General features: G+C 46.6%; 1 protein-coding gene across 2 annotated transcripts in view; it reads right to left on the bottom strand.

Annotated features, from left to right (window-relative positions):
• LOC142303217 (histidine--tRNA ligase, cytoplasmic-like) overlaps positions 1-24626 on the bottom strand; it is a 135719-nt gene that overhangs the window by 38856 nt on the left and 72237 nt on the right. For both annotated transcript variants that reach the window (XM_075344430.1, XM_075344429.1), the window contains exon 8: positions 21547-21645. In XM_075344430.1, coding sequence (XP_075200545.1) covers positions 21547-21645 — 99 coding nt within the window. The remainder of the gene's footprint in view (positions 1-21546; positions 21646-24626) is intronic.

Below are 24626 nucleotides of genomic sequence, written 5' to 3'. Positions count from 1 at the left end.
GCTGAAAGTGCACACTCCCAGCTGCAATATGAGAGTTTTCACATCCAAATCGGAGAAAGGGTTTAGGAATCATAGCTCTGTAATGCATAGCCTCCTCTTTTTCAAGGGACCAAAAGTAATTGGACAAGGGACTCTAAGGGCTGCAATTAACTCTGAAGGCGTCTCCCTCGTTAACCTGTAATCAATGAAGTAGTTAAAAGGTCTGGGGTTGATTACAGGTGTGTGGTTTTGCATTTGGAAGCTGTTGCTGTGACCAGACAACATGCGGTCTAAGGAACTCTCAATTGAGGTGAAGCAGAACATCCTGAGGCTGAAAAAAAAGAAAAAATCCATCAGAGAGATAGCACACATGCTTGGAGTAGCAAAATCAACAGTCTGGTACATTCTGAGAAAAAAAGAATTGACTGGTGAGCTTGGGAACTCAAAAAGGCCTGGGCGTCCACAGATGACAACAGTGGTGGATGATCGCCGCATACTTTCTTTGGTGAAGAAGAACCCGTTCACAACATCAACTGAAGTCCAGAACACTCTCAGTGAAGTAGGTGTATCTGTCTCTAAGTCAACAGTAAAGAGAAGACTCCATGAAAGTAAATACAAAGGGTTCACATCTAGATGCAAACCATTCATCAATTCCAAAAATAGACAGGCCAGAGTTAAATTTGCTGAAAAACACCTCATGAAGCCAGCTCAGTTCTGGAAAAGTTTTCATTGGCAGATGAGACCAAGATCAACCTGTACCAGAATGATGGGAAGAAAAAAGTTTGGAGAAGAAAGGGAACGGCACATGATCCAAGGCACACCACATCCTCTGTAAAACATGGTGGAGGCAACGTGATGGCATGGGCATGCATGGCTTTCAATGGCACTGGGTCACTTGTGTTTATTGATGACATAACAGCAGACAAGAGTAGCCGGATGAATTCTGAAGTGTACCGGGATATACTTTCAGCCCAGATTCAGCCAAAAGTTGATCGGACGGCGCTTCATAGTACAGATGGACAATGACCCCAAGCATACAGCCAAAGCTACCCAGGAGTTCATGAGTGCAAAAAAGTGGAACATTCTGCAATGGCCAAGTCAATCACCAGATCTTAACCCAATTGAGCATGCATTTCACTTGCTCAAATCCAGACTTAAGACGGAAAGACCCACAAACAAGCAAGACCTGAAGGCTGCGGCTGTAAAGGCCTGGCAAAGCATTAAGAAGGAGGAAACCCAGCGTTTGGTGATGTCCATGGGTTCCAGACTTAAGGCAGTGATTGCCTCCAAAGGATTCGCAACAAAATATTGAAAATAAAAATATTTTGTTTGGGTTTGGTTTATTTGTCCAATTACTTTTGACCTTCTAAAATGTGGAGTGTTTGTAAAGAAATGTGTACAATTCCTACAATTTCTATCAGATATTTTTGTTCAAACCTTCAAATTAAACGTTACAATCTGCACTTGAATTCTGTTGTAGAGGTTTCATTTCAAATCCAATGTGGTGGCATGCAGAGCCCAACTCGCGAAAATTGTGTCACTGTCCAAATATTTCTGGACCTAACTGTATATGGAGTACTATCGAAGCTGCAGAATACTATGACGGAATATGCTGGAGCATTATATGGAGTAATATGAGGCTGCATTAAATTTATGTGGAGCAATATGGGTGCATTATGTTATATGGAGGAATGTGGGGGCTGCATACTTCTATACCCCCCAGAGCTGTATATCCCCTCCTCCCCAGTGCTGTATACCCCCCCAGAGCTGTATGTTCCTTCCACCTTAGTGCTGTATACTCCCCCAGAGCTGTATGTCCCCCTCCACCCCAGTGCTGTATACCTCTCAGAGCTGTATCCCCCTCTCCTCAGTAATGTGTATGCCCCCCAGTAATGTGTATGTCCCCAGCCTCTCCGTGATGTATATACAGCAGTGTCAGTCTTCTCTGTGTGTGGCCACATGCCACATGCCCTGGAGGAGCTGGACGGGAGACAAGCGGGGAGGTGAGAAAGGCTGCTGCTGGCTTCCCCACATTAATAATATCTGTAATGTGTCTGTGTGTGTATGATGTGTATCTGTGTATGTCAGTGTATATGACTGTGCATATATTTGTCTGTTTACATTTATTTTTCTGAATTTCTCTTTAAACATGTATATGTACATATGCCTGTATGTCTATGTATCTGTATATGCATGTCTGTGTGTAGATGGGGCCCACTGAGACTCTTTCGCCCGGGGCCCACAAAAACCCGGAGACGGCCCTGATGGGCCAGGCACAGATCTCCCAGAGAATCTGCCTCCACAGCTTATTTTATTAACTGTAAGGGGGCGTTTCCAGTGTGAGACATGTAATGACCGACAGTCTGCTCTTCTATTCTTACACTGGTAAAGCTGCCTTTTATTTTTAATAATCTCTGGTGGCAGATTCTCAGGGAGATCTATGTCCGGCTCATAGCTCTTAACAGCTCATTTGTGTATAAGAAAAACATGGATTTCTCTGGAAATCCTTTTTTTTTTCTGACCTACATGCCCATCCTACTCACAGATTCCCTTTAAATAAAATGAGCTCTTTGAGTCTACATAATGTCATAAAATGCTTATTTTAATATTAGACAGAGAAGCATTCACAAAATGATTATACAGCTAACCCGATATGGATTTTCAAAGGCAATTCACCAGTTTCATCAGGTCTAAAACATCTATTTATTAATATGCCTTGTAAAATGGAGTAACAGATTCATTGTATGTACAGAACGAAAACTTTTAGAGGAAAGAAAAATACAGTATTAAATGAGCAGATGATTAATAATTCTCTATGATACATCCATAACCTCAATTGCTCCATTTACAGGAGGAAGCGATTAAAGTAATAACACTGGTAAGAGAGAAATAGTCATACAGGCACTACCAATAGAGCTTATATATGCCTCTAGACAAATTACACCAATAACACAGCTTTTTTACTGCTAAAGGAGCAGGTTTTGCTGCAGAAACCCCCCAGCAAAAATGCACTGTGTGAACATAGCCTATAGGGGAGTAAAATCTATATATATAATTGCCTTATTCTGTCTATCTGTCTGTCTGTCTGTCTGTCATGCTCCGAAATTGTGTCCTTACGGTGACACAAAGCTGATTGGCCGCTGGGCTCGCCATGGCCCCGCCCCCCCACACGGATTGGCCTCTCGCCCCGGCTCTCTGCAGGCCCCGCCCCCCTCACGCAATGCACGCTCGCTCTGGCCCAACTGACACGGAGCCGCGACTCCCAGGTGAGTACACACACACATCAGATCACACTCACTCTCACACACACCTCACACATCACAACATGCTGGGATATCTCTTGCTTCTACACCGGCTGCGTCAGGATCCCGGCAGCGCCAGACATAACCTTGCGATGCTGGGATCTTGACGGAGGCCGTGAAAGCTGGTAACCATTATACACATCGGGTAACTAAGGTCCCTTAGTTACCCGATGTGTATCATAGTTACCAGTGTACACCGGCTCACACTCACTCTCACACACACCTCACACACACATCACATCGCATCCACACATCAAGGTCCTGCAGCGGCGGAAAATACAGACACATAACAGCACACACACATAACAGCACACACATACACACACACAAATCAGATCACACTCACTCTCACACACACACATCACATCGCATCCACATACTCACAACATCCTGGGATATCGCTTGCTTCTCGGCGGCGGTACTGTGCTGTTAGCTTCCAGGACCTGCGGGAGGATCACATGGCCAGAAGCATGTGATACCTCCGGATGTTGTGAGTATAAGCGCGTATGTGCGATATCGTCAGTGTCTGTGTGTGTGAGTGGATGCGATCGGGTGTGTGTGAGTGGATGCGATCGGGTGTGTGTGAGTGGATGCGATCGGGTGTGTGTGAGTGGATGCGATCGGGTGTGTGTGAGTGGATGCGATCGGGTGTGTGTGAGTGGATGCGATCGGGTGTGTGAGTGTCGGCAGAGGAGCACGGCGTGCTGGAGGAGGCTGGGAGCAGAGAGGCTGATCATGGGGAAGGCTGGGAGGAGAGAGGCTGATGCTGGGGGAGGCTGGGAGGGGGAGGCTGGGACGAGGGAGGCTGATGCTGGTGGAGGCTGATGCTTGGGGAGGCTGATGCTGGGGGAGGCTGGAAGGAGAGAGGCTAATGCTGGTGGAGGCTAATGCTGGTGGAGGCTGATGCTTGGGGAGGCTGATGCTGGGGGAGACTGGGAGGGGAAGGCTAATGCTGAGGGAGGCTGGGAGGAAGGAGGCTGGGAGGAGAGAGGCTGATCCTGGGGAAGGCTGGGAACGGGAGGCTGGAAGGAGAGAGGCTGATGCTGGGGGAGGCTGGAAGGAGAGAGGCTGATGCTGGTGGAGGCTGATGCTTGGGGAGGCTGATGCTGGGGGAGACTGGGAGCGGAAGGCTGATGCTGAGGGAGGCTGGGAGGGGGAGGCTGGGAGGAAGGAGGCTGGGAGGAGAGAGGCTGATCCTGGGGAAGGCTGGGAAGGGGAGGCTTATGCTGGGGGAGGCTGGAAGGAGAGAGGCTGATGCTGGTGGAGGCTGATGCATGGGGAGGCTGATGCTGGGGGAGACTGGGAGCGGAGGGCTGATGCTGAGGGAGGCTGGGAGGGGGAGGCTGGGAGGAAGGAGGCTGGGAGGAAGGAGGCTGATCCTGGGGAAGGCTGGGAAGGGGAGGCTGATGCTGAGGGAAGCTGGAAGGAGAGAGGCTGATGCTGGGGGAGGCTGGAAGGAGAGAGGCTGAGGCTGGGAGGAGAGAGGCTGATGCTGGGGAAGGCTGATGCTGAGGGAGGCTGGGAGGGGAAAGCTGATGCTGGGGAAGGCTGGGAGGACGGAGGCTGGGAGGAGAGAGGCTGATCCTGGGGAAGGCTGGGAGAGGGAGGCTGATGCTGGAGGAGGCTGGAAGGAGAGAGGCTGATGCTGGAGGAGGCTGGAAGGAGAGAGGCTGATGCTGACGGAGGCTGATGCTGGGGGAGGCTGGAAGGAGAGAGGCTGATGCTGGTGGAGGCTGATGCTTGGGGAGGCTGGGAGAGGGAGGCTGACGCTGAGGGAGGCTGGGAGGAGGGAGGCTGGGAGAGGTAGGCTGAGAGAAGAGAGGCTGATGCACACACACACACACACACACGCGCGCACACACACACACGCGCGCACTGCACAACACACCACACACACACACACACTGGGAACCACAAACAGCTGCCCTACACAGACACCCACACACACAGACAACGCTGCACACACACAACACCCAACACACAAACACCGCGGCACACACAAATATACGCACATACCGCACAACACACACATTGCACAAAACATACCTCCCCCCAAAACACACCACACACACACAAACCGCGCAACACACACACACAACGCTACAGACACACAGCGCTCCACAAACAACGCAACACACGCAACACACATACAACACCGCTCTCACCCCCCGCCACACCCAGACAACACCCAGAACATGTACAGCGCCTACACAAACACTTGGTAACTACACACAACAACATCTCTATATATATATGTATATATATATATATATATATATATATATATATATATATATAACAAAAATCATACATGAACTACACAATACGTAAATTCTAGAATACCCGATGCGTAGAATCGGGCCACCTTCTAGTAAATAAATAACGGTTTGTAAACAGTAAACTTGTAATGCCAGACATGACCACCAGATGGCAATCTAACTGCTTGTAAAAATTCATATTTGTTGGTTTGGAGACTATTTCCTATATTTTTTTTTATGCATTATTTATACAGACTCTCCATGTTCTTCAGCCGGCCCTGTAGTGGTCTTATGTCCTCATGTTGTGTATAATGTCTGCACAGACTACTTTAGCAGCCTTAGTCAATCCGAACGGAGGGTTTATTCGTTTCCTAATACAGCCATGTTTATTACGCAGTTTCGAAAAAACTAAAAATAAAAAAATTATTGGAAAGTCAATAAAAGATTATGTTCTATAATATGTTATATTGATAACGCATCAATCATATGTTAAAGGGAATATGTCATCAGATTGTGTTGCTAGATCCTGATTCCAGTTATGTGTCACTTACTGGGCTGCTTAGTGTAGTTTCAGTAAAATCACCGTTTTAACCAGTAGGAGATTGTCACTAGAGGACTAGTTGTCTTGTGTCATGTAGTCCTCCTGCTCTATGTAACTACAGCCCCACCGATTGTACACAATGCATAGGCATAAAACTGATTTGATCAAAACAGCAGCAAGCAGTCCAGTAAGTGACATCGCTAGAATCAGGGTCACTGTCCCAACATCATGCTGATCTTGGATAACATACCAAAAACCTTGATAGATTCTCTTTTAATCCCCAGCTGATGCAACACTGATAATCCAAAAGTTCAAAAATGGTCTTTGTTTATGTGCCAGTAGTTGTGACAGTGGTGTCCCTGCACGATCCTGCCTATCCCCTGCAGCAAGGACACCAACTCACTCACCGCCGCGGCCGGTCTGCCCGCTCCCTTACTTTTGTGGCTCTCCACGTGTGCTCCTGCTGCCTCCTGCTCACAGGGCCTGCGTATGCCACACAGGTATCTCAGGAGTGCGTCACAGCACACGCGCATGTATGCCTTCCCTGTCTTTGAAGGGCATTATAACACAGAAGTGCCTCTCAGCCAATAGGTGAGAGGCACTAGTTATTTAAGGCATCTTCCCACTAGGGGAGGTGCCTGAGCAACATGGTAATTTAGGTTAGTGCTTGTCGATTTGCTAACGATCAGGTCCCAAATCTTCTGTCCCTGTCACCTCTACCCGCTTTTTCATACCCATACCTGCCATACCCTCAGTCTCTGCCGGCACCAGCCACTCTATATGTATCAGCTGTCTCAGCTGATGCTGGTGCATACACATTACAGTACCGTGTTCTGCCGCAGCAAGGCAGAGCGAAATACGCCTGGGTAGGAGAACAATTTGGGGACACTGTGGATGATGGATCTTATAAAGCAAGAAAGAGGATGGTGATTGTGACAAAAGTGAAGGTGCAGAAACAAGACCAGTGATGTCCATCAGACCGCACCATATGGGGGTATAATAAAAGGTATACAGAGGGGATTGGACACTTATATACAGCTTACTAAAAATAGCGTAAACGATAAAAGTGGTAGCCGTACTTTATATTGTAAAAACCTGGTGACGGGTTCACTTTAAACTAATATATAGATGTAGTCAGGGGCAAAATGAAAGCAGTCACAGAGATAGTGACTGCAGCTAGGCCCAGGGGTGCAGGGGGCCCGCTGGCACCAGCCCCTGCTTCAGCTGGATGTGCGTCCGAGGCCGCACATCCAGCTGAAATGCATCGCGGTGCAGAGACTCGTTGGGTCCCTGCACTGCGATACACGCTGCCGGCAAACGGTGGCCAGCTGGCAACTAACACCGGCGTCCCCGTGACTGAGGCAGAGCATGACAATAACGTCATGTGTTGCCATAGCATGGACGCCAAAGAAAGCTGCTGGCCGCTGCGGGCCGGCTATAGCGGAGGATGCCGTGCGACGTGGGAGCTGGGGAGGGAGAGTATAGTCTATACCAGGAGGGGGACAGGAGAGGAACATATATGCCAGGAGGGACACCGAATATACCAGAAGGGGTATAGGACAGGAACATATATACCAGGAGGGGGACACTATATACCAGGAGGGGCCTAGGAGAGGAACATATATACCAGGAGGGAGACAATATATACCAGGAGGGGCCTAGGAGAGGAACATATATACCAGGAGGGAGACAGTATATACCAGGAGGGGCCTAGGAGAGGAACATATATACCAGGAGGGAGACAGTATATACCAGGAGGGGCCTAGGAGAGGAACATATATACCAGGAGGGAGACAGTATATACCAGGAGGGGCCCAGAAGGTCGACAGTATATACAAGGAGGGGCACAGTACATACCAGGATGGGGTACATATACAAGCATGGGGGACATTTACTAGGATGGGGGACATACTTACTAGGAAGGAGCCCAGGATGGTGTCATTACAATATAATAGGAAGAGCAAGTCGTATGTCTTTATAGGATTTAGAACGCTAAATGTATACATACATATACATATTTCTGACCAATATACAGGGATGGGGTGGAACCATGTCCAAATTTTGCACCGGAGCCCATTGAACTCTAGTTATACCACTGAATGTAGTGTTCGCAGCCACACACAAAGCCCATTGTGCCATAGGGCTGGGAGATGAAGCTGATCCAGGGACGAGATGTGGTTCTTCTATGGATCAGTCTGAGGTCTTAATTTTTTTACTCTCTTCTAAGGCCTGGATAAAGATATTGAAACCTCTCCCTTAAATCACACCCTCCTCATAAGGCCCTCACCACTTTTGCATCACTATCGACGGCTCTTGGGTTGACATCTCTACACAGTGCCTGCGGTTCAGGGCGGCATCAATCACCCGACCCATTCCCCTTAACTTTTCTGTATGGGTGACGCCGCCCTGCCCATCACAGCATGATGGGAGTGGTAGTGTCGCAGCAGGATGGAAGTGGTAGTGTCGCAGTAGGATGGGAGTGATAGTGTCGCAGCAGGATGGGAGTGGTAGTGTCGCAGCAGGATGGGAGTGGTAGTGTCGCAGCAGGATGGGAGCGGTAGTGTCGCAGCAGGATGGGAGCGGTAGTGTCGCAGCAGGATGGGAGCGGTAGTGTCGCAGCAGAATGGGAGCGGTAGTGTCGCAGCAGGATGGGAGTGGTAGTGTCGCAGCAGGATGGGAGTGGTAGTGTCGCAGCAGGATGGGAGTGGTAGTGTCGCAGCAGGATGGGAGTGGTAGTGTCGCAGTAGGATGGGAGTGGTAGTGTCGCAGTAGGATGGGAGTGGTAGTGTCGCAGCAGGATCGGAGTGGTAGTGTCGCAGCAGGATCGGAGTGGTAGTGTCGCAGCAGGATGGGAGTGGTAGTGTCGCAGCAGGATGGGAGTGGTAGTGTCGCAGCAGGATGGGAGTGGTAGTGTCGCAGCAGGATGGGAGCGGTAGTGTCACAGCAGGATGGGAGTGCTAGTGTCGCAGCAGGATGGGAGTGGTAGTGTCACAGCAGGATGGGAGTGGTAGTGTCACAGCAGGATGGGAGTGGTAGTGTCGCAGCAGGATGGGAGCGGTAGTGTCGCAGCAGGATGGGAGCGGTAGTGTTGCAGCAGGATGGGAGCGGTAGTGTTGCAGCAGGATGGGAGCGGTAGTGTTGCAGCAGGATGGGAGCGGTAGTGTTGCAGCAGGATGGGAGCGGTAGTGTCGCAGCAGGATGGGAGCGGTAGTGTCGCAGCAGGATGGGAGTGGTAGTGTCGCAGCAGGATGGGAGTGGTAGTGTCGCAGTAGGATGGGAGTGGTAGTGTCGCAGTAGGATGGGAGTGGTAGTGTCGCAGCAGGATCGGAGTGGTAGTGTCGCAGCAGGATCGGAGTGGTAGTGTCGCAGCAGGATGGGAGTGGTAGTGTCGCAGCAGGATGGGAGTGGTAGTGTCGCAGCAGGATGGGAGCGGTAGTGTCACAGCAGGATGGGAGTGCTAGTGTCGCAGCAGGATGGGAGTGGTAGTGTCACAGCAGGATGGGAGTGGTAGTGTCACAGCAGGATGGGAGTGGTAGTGTCGCAGCAGGATGGGAGCGGTAGTGTCGCAGCAGGATGGGAGCGGTAGTGTTGCAGCAGGATGGGAGCGGTAGTGTTGCAGCAGGATGGGAGCGGTAGTGTTGCAGCAGGATGGGAGCGGTAGTGTTGCAGCAGGATGGGAGCGGTAGTGTCGCAGCAGGATGGGAGCGGTAGTGTCGCAGCAGGATGGGAGAGGTAGTGTCGCAGCAGGATGGGAGTGGTAGTGTCACAGCAGGATGGGAGTGGTAGTGTCGCAGCAGGATGGGAGCGGTAGTGTTGCAGCAGGATGGGAGCGGTAGTGTTGCAGCAGGATGGGAGCGGTAGTGTTGCAGCAGGATGGGAGCGGTAGTGTTGCAGCAGGATGGGAGCGGTAGTGTTGCAGCAGGATGGGAGCGGTAGTGTTGCAGCAGGATGGGAGCGGTAGTGTCGCAGCAGGATGGGAGTGGTAGTGTCGCAGCAGGAGACCCACAGCCTGGAGATCTCTGAAGGAGAAGCAGAAAGTTGTGCTATGAGTGATGCACACTTCCCAAAACTCATCTGTAATCCCGGGTTGCTGGGTTATTCATAAAACAGCAGATTCTTATGTCTCACCAGATAATATCACTTTCGGCTCTGCGATTCGGTGGGGCTGGTTCAGCGACCAGAAAAGCTTCTTATGACACTGATGTATCAGCTCACACAAAAACCCAGCAGCGGGTGTTATCTCGCGGGAGATTATATCAAGAGATTGATGAAGACGCTGCTTGGAGTGAGAAGGAAATCGGGGAGAGACTTTGCAGCACAGATCAATGTGTACTTTATCACAATGCGGTGATGGAATATTATGCATCTCTTGCATCATTACAAGCGCGTTCAATCATTACACACTTCAGCCCGGCCGTGCCGGAGATGAATATCTGCCCCACACAACTTCATCTATACCTGGTGGAAGTGACATTAATTTGTGGCATGCCTACTTTATACTGAGTAATAGTTATGCCTTCTAATGATGAATTTCTGATGGCTGTCCTGTTATCGGGAAAGGTCTCCGCAATCACCTGAGATGATTTATTTCGCTCTTCGGTGATACACTTTAGGGTACTGTGTCTGAGTATAAATATGAGGAGATGCGCACGGTACTATTGATTGGCCTCGGGCTTATAAAGGTTTTCTGCATATTCCTGTCCTCCTTCTTCTAAGCCCTCGCCGGCTTCATATTTCATAATTATTCATTTATCAAGGAGGACCACCAGTGAGTGTTAGGCCAGACGCCAAGCAAATGTGTGTATATTTTACTCATCTGTTTTTATTCTCTAGTATAGATTTTTTTATTCTGCTCTCTAAGGCCTCTTTCACACGTCCGTGTCTCCGGTACGTGTGTGGTCCTTTTCCTCACGTACGGGAGACATGGGCACAAGTAGACCCATTAAAATCAATGGGTCTGCGCTCACGTGCGTGTTTCATCATGGACCGTGTGTACGTGTGGAGCATACGTGTGTCCGTGTGCTCCACACGTAGACATGTCCGTTTTTCTCCGGCATCACGGGTGTCACACGGCCCGCATACGGACCACACGGAGGTGTTCCGTGTGACACGCGCCGGAGAAAATACACATATCTGAGAAAATAATAAAAAAAAAAAAAACAAAACCTTTACTCACCTTCTCCAGCCCTGCTGTCTCTGCCGCTGCTGTCACTTGCTTCCGACCGCTACTCATTATGCTCATTGCATATTCACTTCACTGCGGCTGGAAGCAGCAGCAGCGGGGAGTCAGCAGGACCGGAGACCGAAGATCAGCACCACGGACAGCGACGCCAGGGACAGGTGAGTAGAAAGTTCCCGTTCTCCGTATGTTTTCACGGATAACACATGAAGAACACATGTGTGCCATAACCACGGCTCACGGAGGGGCAAAACGCACCTTTGACACGTCCGTGAAAAACGTGCATGGTTTTTCACAGATGTGGGAAAGAGGCCTAAACATGATTATGGAAAACGGCCATGTGGCCTGAGGTTCTACTAAATGCACTCAGAAATATATTCTACTGCAGCTACTACATCAGTTTAGGGAACAGTGATGATTAGTGACTTCTATGGGAATGGTTTCTAGTTATGTGATGTCATGTGTGTAGAGGTCACTGTAGAGGCAGGAGTTGAGCTGTGACCAGCATAGCACACCGCCTTCTCCCACCACCGTAAATAGTGTGACTGTGTGCTCTAATTTAAGATGCTACCCCATATAAGTGAATGGAAGACAGCTTGAAGTCCCATCTACTGCCCCAATGCTACGGCACCTTTAAAGGGGTTGTCCGGCCTTGGGGTACAAGTCTGCAGTCACTCCATGTCACTGCAGACTTGTGAATCTTCACAGTGCCAAACCCGGAGCGGATTCTCAGGTGCTGGCACTCATATAAGCGCAAGTATGTGATTTGCATACTTACAACCACATTCCAACTAGACGTGTCTGTGTATTGAGAGAGGCCACACGTCTAGTTGGCATGTGACTGCATGTATGAAAATCAACAAAGAAGAGATGATCCAGTTTCCAAGTATACAGTGTGTCCACCCATATCCTGTCCACCGCCATTAACTTGAGAACGGCGGCAGCTATAGGAATAGAAGTGGTGTCTAGGTATAGTAAAGTAGCCATGCGCTACGCAATGAAACCACCTATAGCGCCACCTGGTGGAAAAACAACGGAGTTAGCATTTTTATCTCGAAAACGGAACGAGATAGAGAAAAAAATAGGAGTTAAAAAATTGTAGGGCATCATCAATTCAATATGAATTGACACCTTGCATAGAGTCATGGCCAAAAGTTTTGAGAATGCTACAAATATTAATTTTTACAAAGTCTACTGCTTAAGTTTTTCTAATGGCAATTTGCATATACTCCAGAATGTCATAAAGAGTGATCAGCTTAACAGCAATTACTTGCAAAGTCAATATTGGCTAAGAAAATGAACTTTAACCCCCAAAACACATTTCAACATCATTGCATTCCTGCCTTAAAAGGAGCAGCTAACATTGTTTTAGTGATTGTTCCATTAACACAGGTGTGGGTGTTGAGGACAGGGCTGGCGATCGATCAGTCATGATTAAGTAAGAATGACACCACTGGACACTTTAAAAGGAGGCTGGTGCTTGGTATCATTGTTTCTCTTCAGTTAACCATGGTTATCTCTAAAGAAACACGTGCAGCCATCATTGCTCTGCACAAAAATGGCCTAACAGGGAAGAGTATCGCAGCTGCAAAGATTGCACCTCAGTCATCAATCTATCGCATCATCAAGAACTTCAAGGAGAGAGCTTCCATTGTTGCCAAAAAGGCTCCGCCAGAACCGTATCTTAAAACTGTTTCAGCTGCGGGATCGGACTACCAGCAGTGCCGAGCTAGCTCAGCAATGGCAGCAGGCTGGTGTGAGTGCTTCTGCACGCACTGTGAGGCGGAGACTGCTTGAGCAAGGCCTGATTTCAAGGAGGGCAGCAAAGAAGCCACTTCTCTCCAGAAAAAACATCAGGGCCCGACTGATATTCTGCAAAAGGTACAGGGAGTGGACTGCCGAGGACTGGGGTAAAGTCATTTTCTCAGATGAGTCCCCTTTTCGATTGTTTTGGACATCTGGAAAACAGCTTATTAGGAGAAGAAGAGGTGAGCGCTACCACCAGTCTTGTCTCATGCCAACTGTTAAGCATCCTGAAACGATTCATGTGTGGGGTTGCTTCTCAGCCAAGGGAATCGGCTCACTCACAGTCTTGCCTAAAAACACAGCCATGAATAAAGAATGGTACCAGAATGTCCTCCAGGAGCAACTTCTCCCAACTGTCCAAGAGCAGTTTGGCACCCAACAATGCCTTTTCCAGCATGATGGAGCACCTTGCCATAAAGCAAAGGTGATCACTAAATGGCTCATGGAACAAAACAGAGATTTTGGGTCCATGGCCTGGAAACTCCCCAGATCTTAATCCCATTGAGAACTTGTGGGCAATCATCAAGAGACGGGTGGACAAACAAAAACCAACAAATTCTGGCAAAACGCAAGCATTGCTTATGCAAGAATGGACAGCTATCAGTCAGGATTTGATCCAGAAGTTGAGTGAGAGCATGCCAGGGAGAATTGCAGAGGTCCTGAAGAAGAAGGTTCAACACTGCAAATATTGACTTGCTGCATTAACTCATTCTAACTGTCAATAGAACCTTTTGGTCTCATAATATGATTGCAATTATATTTCTGTATGTGATGTAAACATCAGACAAACACAAATAAAAACCAGAGGGCAACAGATCATGTGAAAATATAATTTTGGTGTCATTCTCAAAACTTTTGGCCATGACTGTACAGAAATGCTATGTTAAGAACGTGTAAAACTCACAAGGCTGCGGTCGTGAAGCGATACCTCATGGAGACCTTCCTACAAGTCATTGGGTATGGTGGCTGCGTGCAGTGGACTCCACGCTCACCTGACCTGACCCAATTGGACTTCTTTCTGTGAGGTCACATCAAACAGCAGGTGTATGCGGCCCCTCCACCAACATTGCAGGACGACGACGACGTATTACAGATGCTTGTGCAAGCGTGTCACCTACCATATTGCACAACGTGCAGCAAGATACAGTATGCTGTCCAGAGTCCAGATGTGCATTGCAGCTGACGGTGGCCACTTTGAGCATCAACGGTAAATGAGCGCCATATGCGGGACCAGCATTCAATGTTTTTGGGGAGTCATGGGTTTCATATCATAGCATTTCTGTATGCAAGGTGTCGATTCGTATGATGCTCTACAACTTTGTAATTCACTGTTTTTCTCTATCTCGTTCCGTTTTCGAAATAAAAATGCTAACTCCATTGTTTTCCATCAGGTGGCGCTATAGGTGGTTTCATTGCATAGCGCATGGCTACTTTTCTATACCTAGACACCATATCTATGCCTATAACTGCTGCTATTCTCAAGTTAATGGCGGTGGACAGGATATGGGTGGACACTTTGTATATAAAAACAATGGTTTATACCAAGTATTTAAAATCAGTAATGGCACTTCAAATCAAATGCCACAGTGGCATGTTTAGGAGTGTTGTGTCCAAAAAGGTCTAAGAAAAATCAATGAACAAAACTGATCATTGATTTTTCTTAAAGATCTCTATGGCATTTGATTTGTGTATATACAGTTAGGTCCAGAAATATTTGGACAGTGACACAAGTTTTGTTATTTTAGCTGTTTACAAAAACATGTTCAGAAATACAATTATATATATAATATGGGCTGAAAGTGCACACTCCCAGCTGCAATATGAGAGTTTTCACATCCAAATCGGAGAAAGGGTTTAGGAATCATAGCTCTGTAATGCATAGCCTCCTCTTTTTCAAGGGACCAAAAGTAATTGGACAAGGGACTCTAAGGGCTGCAATTAACTCTGAAGGCGTCTCCCTCATTAACCTGTAATCAATGAAGTAGTTAAAAGGTCTGGGGTTGATTACAGGTGTGTGGTTTTGCATTTGGAAGTTGTTGCTGTGACCAGACAACATGCGGTCTAAGGAACTCTCAATTGAGGTGCAGCAGAACATCCTGAGGCTGAAAAAAAAGAAAAAATCCATCAGAGAGATAGCAGACATGCTTGGAGTAGCAAAATCAACAGTCGGGTACATTCTGAGAAAAAAGGAATTGACTGGTGAGCTTGGCAACTCAAAAAGGCCTGGGCGTCCACGAATGACAACAGTGGTGGATGATCGCCGCATACTTTCTTTGGTGAAGAAGAACCCGTTCACAACATCAACTGAAGTCCAGAACACTCTCAGTGAAGTAGGTGTATCTTTCTCTAAGTCAACAGTAAAGAGAAGACTCCATGAAAGTAAATACAAAGGGTTCACATCTAGATGCAAACCATTCATCAATTCCAAAAATAGACAGGCCAGAGTTAAATTTGCTGAAAAACACCTCATGAAGCCAGCTCAGTTCTGGAAAAGTATTCTATGGACAGATGAGACAAAGATCAACCTGTACCAGAATGATGGGAAGAAAAAAGTTTGGAGAAGAAAGGGAACGGCACATGATCCAAGGCACACCACATCCTCTGTAAAACATGGTGGAGGCAACGTGATGGCATGGGCATGCATGGCTTTCAATGGCACTGGGTCACTTGTGTTTATTGATGACATAACAGCAGACAAGAGTAGCCGGATGAATTCTGAAGTGTACCGGGATATACTTTCAGCCCAGATTCAGCCAAATGCCGCAAAGTTGATCGGACGGCGCTTCATAGTACAGATGGACAATGACCCCAAGCATACAGCCAAAGCTACCCAGGAGTTCATGAGTGCAAAAAAGTGGAACATTCTGCAATGGCCAAGTCAATCACCAGATCTTAACCCAATTGAGCATGCATTTCACTTGCTCAAATCCAGACTTAAGACGGAAAGACCCACAAACAAGCAAGACCTGAAGGCTGCAGCTGTAAAGGCCTGGCAAAGCATTAAGAAGGAGGAAACCCAGCGTTTGGTGATGTCCATGGGTTCCAGACTTAAGGCAGTGATTGCCTCCAAAGGATTCGCAACAAAATATTGAAAATAAAAATATTTTGTTTGGGTTTGGTTTATTTGTCCAATTACTTTTGACCTCCTAAAATGTGGAGTGTTTGTAAAGAAATGTGTACAATTCCTACAATTTCTATCAGATATTTTTGTTCAAACCTTCAAATTAAACGTTACAATCTGCACTTGAATTCTGTTGTAGAGGTTTCATTTCAAATCCAATGTGGTGGCATGCAGAGCCCAACTCGCGAAAATTGTGTCACTGTCCAAATACTTCTGGACCTAACTGTATATATATATATATATATATATATATATATATATATATATATATATATATATATATATATATATATATATATATATATATATATATATATATTTTATAGTGCTGGACAAAAGTATTGGCACCCCTGCAATTCTGTCAGATAATACTCAGTTTCTTCTTGAAAATTATTGCAATCACAAATTCTTTGGTATTATTATCTTCATTTATTTTGCTTGCAATGAAAAAACACAAAAGAGAATGAAACAAATGTCAAATCATTGATCATTTCACAAAAAACTGCAAAAATGGGCCAGACAAAAGTATTGATGACACCCTTAGCCTAATACTTGGTTGCACAACCTTTAGCCAAAATAACTGCGAACCACCGTTCCCGGTAACCATCAATGAGTTTCTTACAATGAGCTACTGGAATTTTAGACCATTTTTCTTTGGCAAACTGCTCCAGGTCCCTGAGATTTGAAGGGGGCCTTCTCCAAACTGCCATTTTGAGATCTCTCCACAGGTGTTCTATGGGGTTCAGGTCTGGACTCATTGCTGGCCACTTTAGTAGTCTCCAGTGCTTTCTATCAAACCCTTTTCTAGTGCTTTTTGAAGTGTGTTTTGGGTCATTGTCCTGCTGGAAGACCCATGACCTCTGAGGGAGACCCAGCTTTCTCACACTGGGCCCTACATTATGCTGCAAAATTTGTTGGTAGTCTTCACACTTCATAATGCCATGCACACGGTCAAGCAGTCCAGTGCCAGAGGCAGCAAAGCAACCCCAAAACATCAGGGAACCTCCGCCATGTTTGACTGTAGGGACAGTGTTCTTTTCTTTGAATGCCTCTTTTTTTTCCTCTAAATTCTATGTTGATGGTTTTTCCAAAAAGCTCTACTTTTGTCTCATCTGACCAGAGAACATTCTTCCAAAACGTTTTAGGCTTTCTCAGGTAAGTTTTGGCAAACTCCAGCCTGGCTTTATTATGTCTTGGGGTAAGAAGTGGGGTCTTCCTGGGTATCGTTTAAATTACAAGGACTTCATACTCAGGTTGAGTTGATATTCCTTTCCTTGTCCTATGTATGCAAATTCCATACTTGCAGTCACACGCCCACCAGATCCTGGTGCCAGCGAATCCTGACAGCATGCACATTGTACCCAACGTACGTACAACCCTAAAATAGGACATTTCACCAATTTTTTTAATGGTGAATTGGACACAATGTAATAGTAGCTGCAGAGAAGAATAAGGGCTGCTTTACATGCTGCGACATAGCTAGCATTTGCTGGCGATGTCGAGCGCGATAGCACCCGCCCCCGTCGTACGGTCGATATGTGGTGATCGCTGCCGTAGCGAACATTATCGCTACGGCAGCGTCACACGCACATACCTGCTCTGCAACATCGCTGCGACTGCCGAACAATCCCTCCCTCACCGCGACGTCACTGCAACGTCACTAGCCACACGGCCGGCCAATAGAAGCGGAGGGGCGGAGATGAGCGGGACGTAACATCCCGCCCACCTCCTTCCTTCCACATTGTCGGCGGCCACAGGTAAGGTGAGGTTCCTCGTTCTTGTGGTGTCACACATAGCGATGTGTGCTGCCGCAGGAACGACGAACAACATCGTACCTGCAGCAGTAACGATAATTGAGAATGGACCCCCATGTCACCGATTAGCGATTTTGAACGCTTTTGCAGCGATTCAAAATCGCTCATAGGTGTCACATGCAACAACATCGCTAACGCGGCCGGATGTGCGTCACAAATTCCGTGACCCCAACGACATCGCTTTAGTGATGTCGTAGCGTGTAAAGCGGCCTTAAGACATTTTCCTTTAATTTCATCTTTCTGTTGCGCAGATATTAGCAATCAAAGTATTTGGCACCTAATAAGTTAACTTTCGTTCAGTCTAAGTAGGTGTTATCAGATATTTTTCACAAGGAGTCTGCACCTTTTCTCCATGTATGATGCGGAGCAATCATAAGCCGGCAGCAGAAAAACAATGGGCCTCGACAATAACTTAGAGAAGATTTTTCACTGTGTGAGTTGTAAAGATACAGCACTGATCTCCTGGTCTAATCTCCTAGCTACAGCACACATCGGGTTAATTAACCCGATGTGTCCTGCAGCTACATGTGCACAGAGCAGGAGCCGGCACTGACAGTGAGAGCGGCGGAGGCTGGTAACAAAGGTAAATATCGGGTAACCAAGGACAGGGCTTCTTGGTTACCCGATGTTTACTGTGGTTACCAGCCTCCGCAGAAGCCGGCTGCCTGCTCACTGCACATTCAGTTGTTGCTGTCTCGCTGTCACACACAGCGATCTGTGCTTCACAGCGGGAGAGCAATAACTAAAAAATGGCCCAGGACATTCAGCAACAACCAGCAACCTCACAGCAGGGGCCAGGTTGTTGCTGGATGTCACACACAGCAACATCACTAGCAACATCGCTGCTACGTCACAAAAGTTGTTCGTTAGCAGCGATGTTGCTAGCGATGTTGCTTAGTGTGACGGGGCCTAAAGGTCCAGTCACACTAAGCAACTTACCAGCGATCCCAACAACGATAGGGATCGCTGGTAAGTTGCTAGGAGGTTGCTGGTGAGATGTCACACTGCGACGCTCCAGCGATCCCACCAGCAACCTGACCTGGCAGGGATCGCTGGAGCGTCGCTACACAAGTTGCTGGTGAGCTCACCAGCAACCAGTGACAAGCCCCCAGCGCCGCGTGGAAGATGCTGCTTGGTAACTAAGGTAAATATCGGGTAACCAACCCGATATTTACCTTGGTTACCACCGCACGGAGCTACACGTGCAGAGAGCAGGGAGCAGCGCACACTGAGCGCTGGCTCCTTGCTCTCCTAGTTACAGCACACATCGGGTTAATTACCAGATGTGTGCTGCAGCTAAATGTGCACAGAGCAGGGAGCAGCGCACAATGCTTAGCGCTGGCTCCTTGCTCTCCTAGTTACAGCACACATCGGGTTAATTAACCCGATGTGTGCTGCAGCTACATGTGCACAGAGCAGGAGCCGGCACTGACAGTGTGAGCGGAGGAGGCTGGTAACAAAGGTAAATATCGGGTAACCAAGGACAGGGCTTCTTGGTTACCCGATGTTTACATTGGTTACCAGCCTCCGCAGAAGCCGGCTCCTGCTGCCTGCACATTTAGTTGTTGCTGTCTCGCTGTCACACACAGCGATCTGTGCTTCACAGCGGGACAGCAACAACTAAAAAATGGCCCAGGACATTCAGCAACAACCAACGACCTCACAGCAGGGGCCAGGTTGTTGCTGGATGTCACACACAGCAACATCGCTAGCAACGTCACAAAAGTTGTTCGTTAGCAGCGATGTTGCTAGCGATGTTGCTTAGTGTGACGGGGCCTTTAACCTCCTGCATGATTAGGTAGTGCTTGAAGATTACAGGACAGATGACTTCCAGATAAGTTCTTCATGGAGAAAGGAGCAGTGCAGCTGACAAGTTCTTCTATCAGCTAACCTCCTCTCATTGCAGAGTCAGCTCTGCTCTACTGCACTTCCGTCCAACACGGTCTGTCTGAAACCTACTCAACGCTATGGTGGGGACAAGTTCTTATTTCTTTTGAGTGTTGCTGCCTTCTTATGATTGGTCAGCATCATACAAAGAGAAGAAGTACACAATTTAAGTGAAAACTATCTGATAACAAATAGTTAAGTCCAAATGGGAGTTGTCAGATAGTTTTCACTGGAAAACTGCACTACCTTAACCTGCAGGAGGTTAAACCAGGAGATCAGTGCGGTATCATTACATTTCACAACTGAAAAATCTTCTCTAAGTTATTGTCGAGAGCACTGTTTTTCTGCTACCCACTTATGATTGGTCCACATCATAGGTAGCGGCGGCGGTACTCACACAACCCGAACGGATGACAGGGGGAAAGTGCAGCACACAGCATACGTTGTGAGCTTCACAAAGATGGAGCAGATCTCTTCACTTTGCACAGGGAACTTGGCCAGGTCACAGCAGGAAGTAGACACAGTGCAGGAGATATTGTCGGAGAGTGACAACTGTTTTCTATGCACAGGGGCTGCCGTATTTGAGGTGTGTTGTTACTCACAGCAAATCCAAGATGGCAGCCCCCAGTGCTTCAGTAAAAGTACAAATAAAAACTAAATAAACAGTGAATTTAATTTTGCATAAAAATACTTACAATTTCATAATTGCTATTATGAATACAAAAATAAAAAAAGCGACACCTTACCTTTAACTAAAGTTAACTCATTAGGTGCCAAATACTTTGATTGTTAATATCATTACAACGGAGAAGCAGGGGGTGGGGGGGGGGAATAATTCAACTCTGCAGTCACTATCACATCATGAAAAATTTGGTAAAAAGTCCAGTTTCAAACAGCTGAGCATTGGGGTGCTGGGGAGGGAGCTCAGCGACCTGCCACAGATGATCCATCCTAAAGGCCGCTTTACATGCTGCGACATCGCTAGCGATGTAGTTAGTGATCGCACCTGCCCCCATCGTGCGTGCGTCACGGCAAATCGCTGCCCGTGGTGAACAATATCGCTAGTACGCGTCACACGCACATACCTTCATAAAGACGTCGCTGTGGCCGACGAACAAACTCTTTTTTAATGGGGCGGTTCGTGCGGCGTCACAGCGACAACACTCAGCCGGCCACCAATAGAAGCGGAGGGTCGGAGAGCAGCCGCATGAACGTCACTTCCACCTCGTTGCCGGAGGACGCAGCAACACTGTTGTTCGTCGTTCCCGGGGTGTCACACGTAGCGATGTGTGCTGCCTCAGGAACAACGAACAACCCGCGTCCAAAATGAGCAACGATATTTGGGAAAGGAACGACGTGTCAACAATCAACGATTTTTGCCGTTTTTCGGATTGTTAGCGGTCGCTCGTAGGTGTCACACGCAACAACGTCGCTAACGACGCCAGATGTGCGTCACGAATTCAGTGATCCCAGCGATATCTCGTTAGCGATGTCGTTCCGTGTAACGGGGCCTTTTGGAAATTATCAATTAAGAAAGTAGCATAAAACCATGTATTGAAAATAGATTAAAAAACATATATATGTTTAACGTATAAACCCAATTAACACTGTAGATCATTATCTAAATGATGGCTAGTATAATCTTTAGTAAACATTTACCTTTCCCAGCTTGTCGATGGAGGTACATACAGTCCTGAATTTGGCGTCCGTAACACCACATGATGTGAGAATCCCATAGAGAAGTCTTCTGTCATTCACCTTGTAGAACCCAGAACATCCATTATAAGTATGGTGGAATAAGTCACGTACAAGCAATAAATCAAAGCAGCTAATCAGCAAATAGATTTTCATTACCCCTATTTCTCAGATTTACACAAAAAAAAGAACACGTCCCCCGATCCAATAATATTTATTATGGGAAGGGCTCATCGGTTAAAGCCTCCATGTACAACCTTGGGAGAAGCTATAGGTCATTGCAATTAGTCAAATCGTAAATCTTAAGCAGTTCAGCGAGCCCCTGAGACATGTTAGCGGAGGTCACTAGTCAGCGGAGGTCATCAGCTCTGTAATATAATGCACTCTGGTTTTCCATTTTTTGGGGGGGCTAAAGTCTCGAATTTGGAGTCTATTTTTACAATGCTAAAGAGGTTTGTTCACTTTCTTCTTAAATTAGGTCCCTACGAGTCCACAGGTCGTGCCGTGTATCACACTCCAGCCTCGTTCGCTTCATGGCAGACTGCAACACCAGTCACAAGTTTTTAAAGAAAGCAGGAGAACGTATAGGAACTTATAGATTTGGGTTTGGCTTCTTATCCCTAGTCACGTGGAAAGGCCCTTTAAGGCTGCTTTCACACCTCCGGTTTTAGCAGAGCTGGCCAATCCGGCTCTAAAACCTATGCAACGGATGCGGCGACAATACCGCATCCTTTGCATACGTTTTTTTACATGCGGCCCGTCCGTTTTTTGCCGCTTGCGGCAGGCTACTGAGCATGCGCAATGGAAAAAAACGCATGCGGCGGCTGGATGCGGTTTTTGCCACAGGACCCTGTATGCGGCGTCTATAGGCATGCATTGCAAATCGCGCCGCATCGGCTGTATGCGGCGCGATGCGGTTTTTTTTTGCCGGACAAAAAAACGTGCCAGGCAACGTTCCATCCAGCCGCTGCATCGGCTAAATCTGCCGCATGTAGCAAAAACCGGACCGAACGCAAGCCCATGCGGCACAATACGGCACTAATGTAAGTCTATGCAAAAAAACCCGCAACTGGCAGCAAAAAAAACGTTTTCGGTTTTTCTGCAGAGCGCCGGATTGTGCCGCACAGGAAAAACCGGATGTGTGAAAGCAGCCTAACCCATTTTTCCTCCACTTGTTCAAAGAACCAAAATTTTATTACCCCTTCACCCCCAGGAAATTTCACATTTTTCGTTTTTTCCTCCCTTTCTTCCAAGAGCCATAATTGTTTTATTTTTCCATCAATATACACGTATGAAGGCTTGATTTTTGCGGGACAAGTTGTACTTTTGAATGACACCATTAATTCTGCCCCATATTGTACTGGAAACTAGAAAAAAAAAATTCCAAGTGCGGTGAAATTGCAAAAAAAAAAAAAAAAGTGCAATTCCATGACTTTTTTGGGATTTTTAATTTACCATGTTCACTATAAGGTAACACGGACCCAGCATTATAATTCTCGAGGTCGGTACGAGTTTGTAGATACCAAATATGTATAGTTTTACTTTTATCTAAGCGGTAAAAAAAAATTCAGAATTTTGAAAAAAGAAAAAAAAAATTGCGCTTTTGGCACCACTTTATGAGCCCAGTAGCGTTGTCATTTTTCAGGATCTGGAGCTCAGTGACGGCTTATTTTTTGTGTATTGCGCTGGAGTGTTTAATGATACAATTTTTGGGTTGATGCCCTGTTATTGCATTTTAATGGAATGAATGTTGCGGTGACAAAAAAACCACCAAACCACCATCATACTGGAGTTTTGATTTTTTTTTTTCTTGCTACGCCCTTTATCAGATTAATTTATTTTATATTTTGATAGAGTGGGCATTTCTAAACTTGGAGATACAAAATATGTTTTATTATTATGTTATTGTTAATGGGGCAAAAGGGGGGTGAGTAAAACTCTTAGTTTTGTGGGGGTTTTTTTCCGAATTTAAAAAAAAAAATATATATATATATATATTTTTTTTTTACACATTTTTATTGATTTTACTAGTCCCTCTATATCTGCACTGTCTGATCGCTTCTCCTCATCAGTGCGATGCTTCAGCATCCCTCTGATCAGCAGAGATGCTGTTGACGCTGTGAGTGCCAGCGCTGTGCCAACATTCACAGGAAAGACGTCATGACAGCGACAGGGGTCAATAGCTGACCCCCTGCTGCCATGCCAACCCATTGGTGCCTTGTGATCATATCACGGGGCCACTGATTGTGGCAGGGAACAGTACGATCCTCTCCACTGCATATTAGATTGCGCTGTAAAACTCTGAAGGGTTAAAAAATGTGCGTGGATCCACCCGCACCTGTTAGATGCATATGTCTGCTGATCAGATAAACAGATGTGTGGGAAAAATGCGGGCTCCCGCAGCAAGCCCACATTAAAGAAACTGACGTGGCCAAGGGAGGACGTATATATACGTCCTTAGTCGTGAACGGGTTAATTTTCAGTCCACATAGCCATTTGAGGGGTTGTTTTTTGCATGACGAGTTGTACTTTTGAATGACACCATTCATTTTATCATCGTGATGCACTGGAAGGTGCGAAAAAAATTCCAAGTGCGTTGAAATTGCAAAAAAAAGTGCAATCACACAATTTTTTTTTTAAATTTACCCCAGTCACTATATGGTAAAACTGATTAGGCAATATGATTCTCCAGGTCAGTGGGAGTACACAGGTACCAAAGATATATAGGTTGTTTTTTTTTTTTTTTTTTAAAGGGTTAAAAAAAAAAAAATTCCGAAATTCATAAGAACATTTTTTTTTTTGCTTGTGTCGCCATAATCCGTGACCCGCAACAGCTTTAATTTTCGGAATATAGGGCTGTGTGAGGTCTTATATTTTGCGGCCTGAGAAGACGTTTTTACTGATAGCATTTTGTTGTAGCTACAAGGTTTCTGATAGTTTCTTATTGCATTTTATTGCAATAAGAGGAAACAAAAAAAAAAATCCCCTAAATTGTCAGGTTTTTTTTTGTGTTTTTTCTCTGTTTAGCGATTGCATTAATTTAT

Source organism: Anomaloglossus baeobatrachus, chromosome 4 (assembly GCF_048569485.1).
Source record: "Anomaloglossus baeobatrachus isolate aAnoBae1 chromosome 4, aAnoBae1.hap1, whole genome shotgun sequence".
In the NCBI taxonomy this organism is placed as follows: Eukaryota; Metazoa; Chordata; class Amphibia; order Anura; family Aromobatidae; genus Anomaloglossus; species Anomaloglossus baeobatrachus.
The sequence above is the reverse complement of the archived record's forward strand: the minus strand, read 5'-3'. Positions and strand labels throughout refer to the sequence as shown.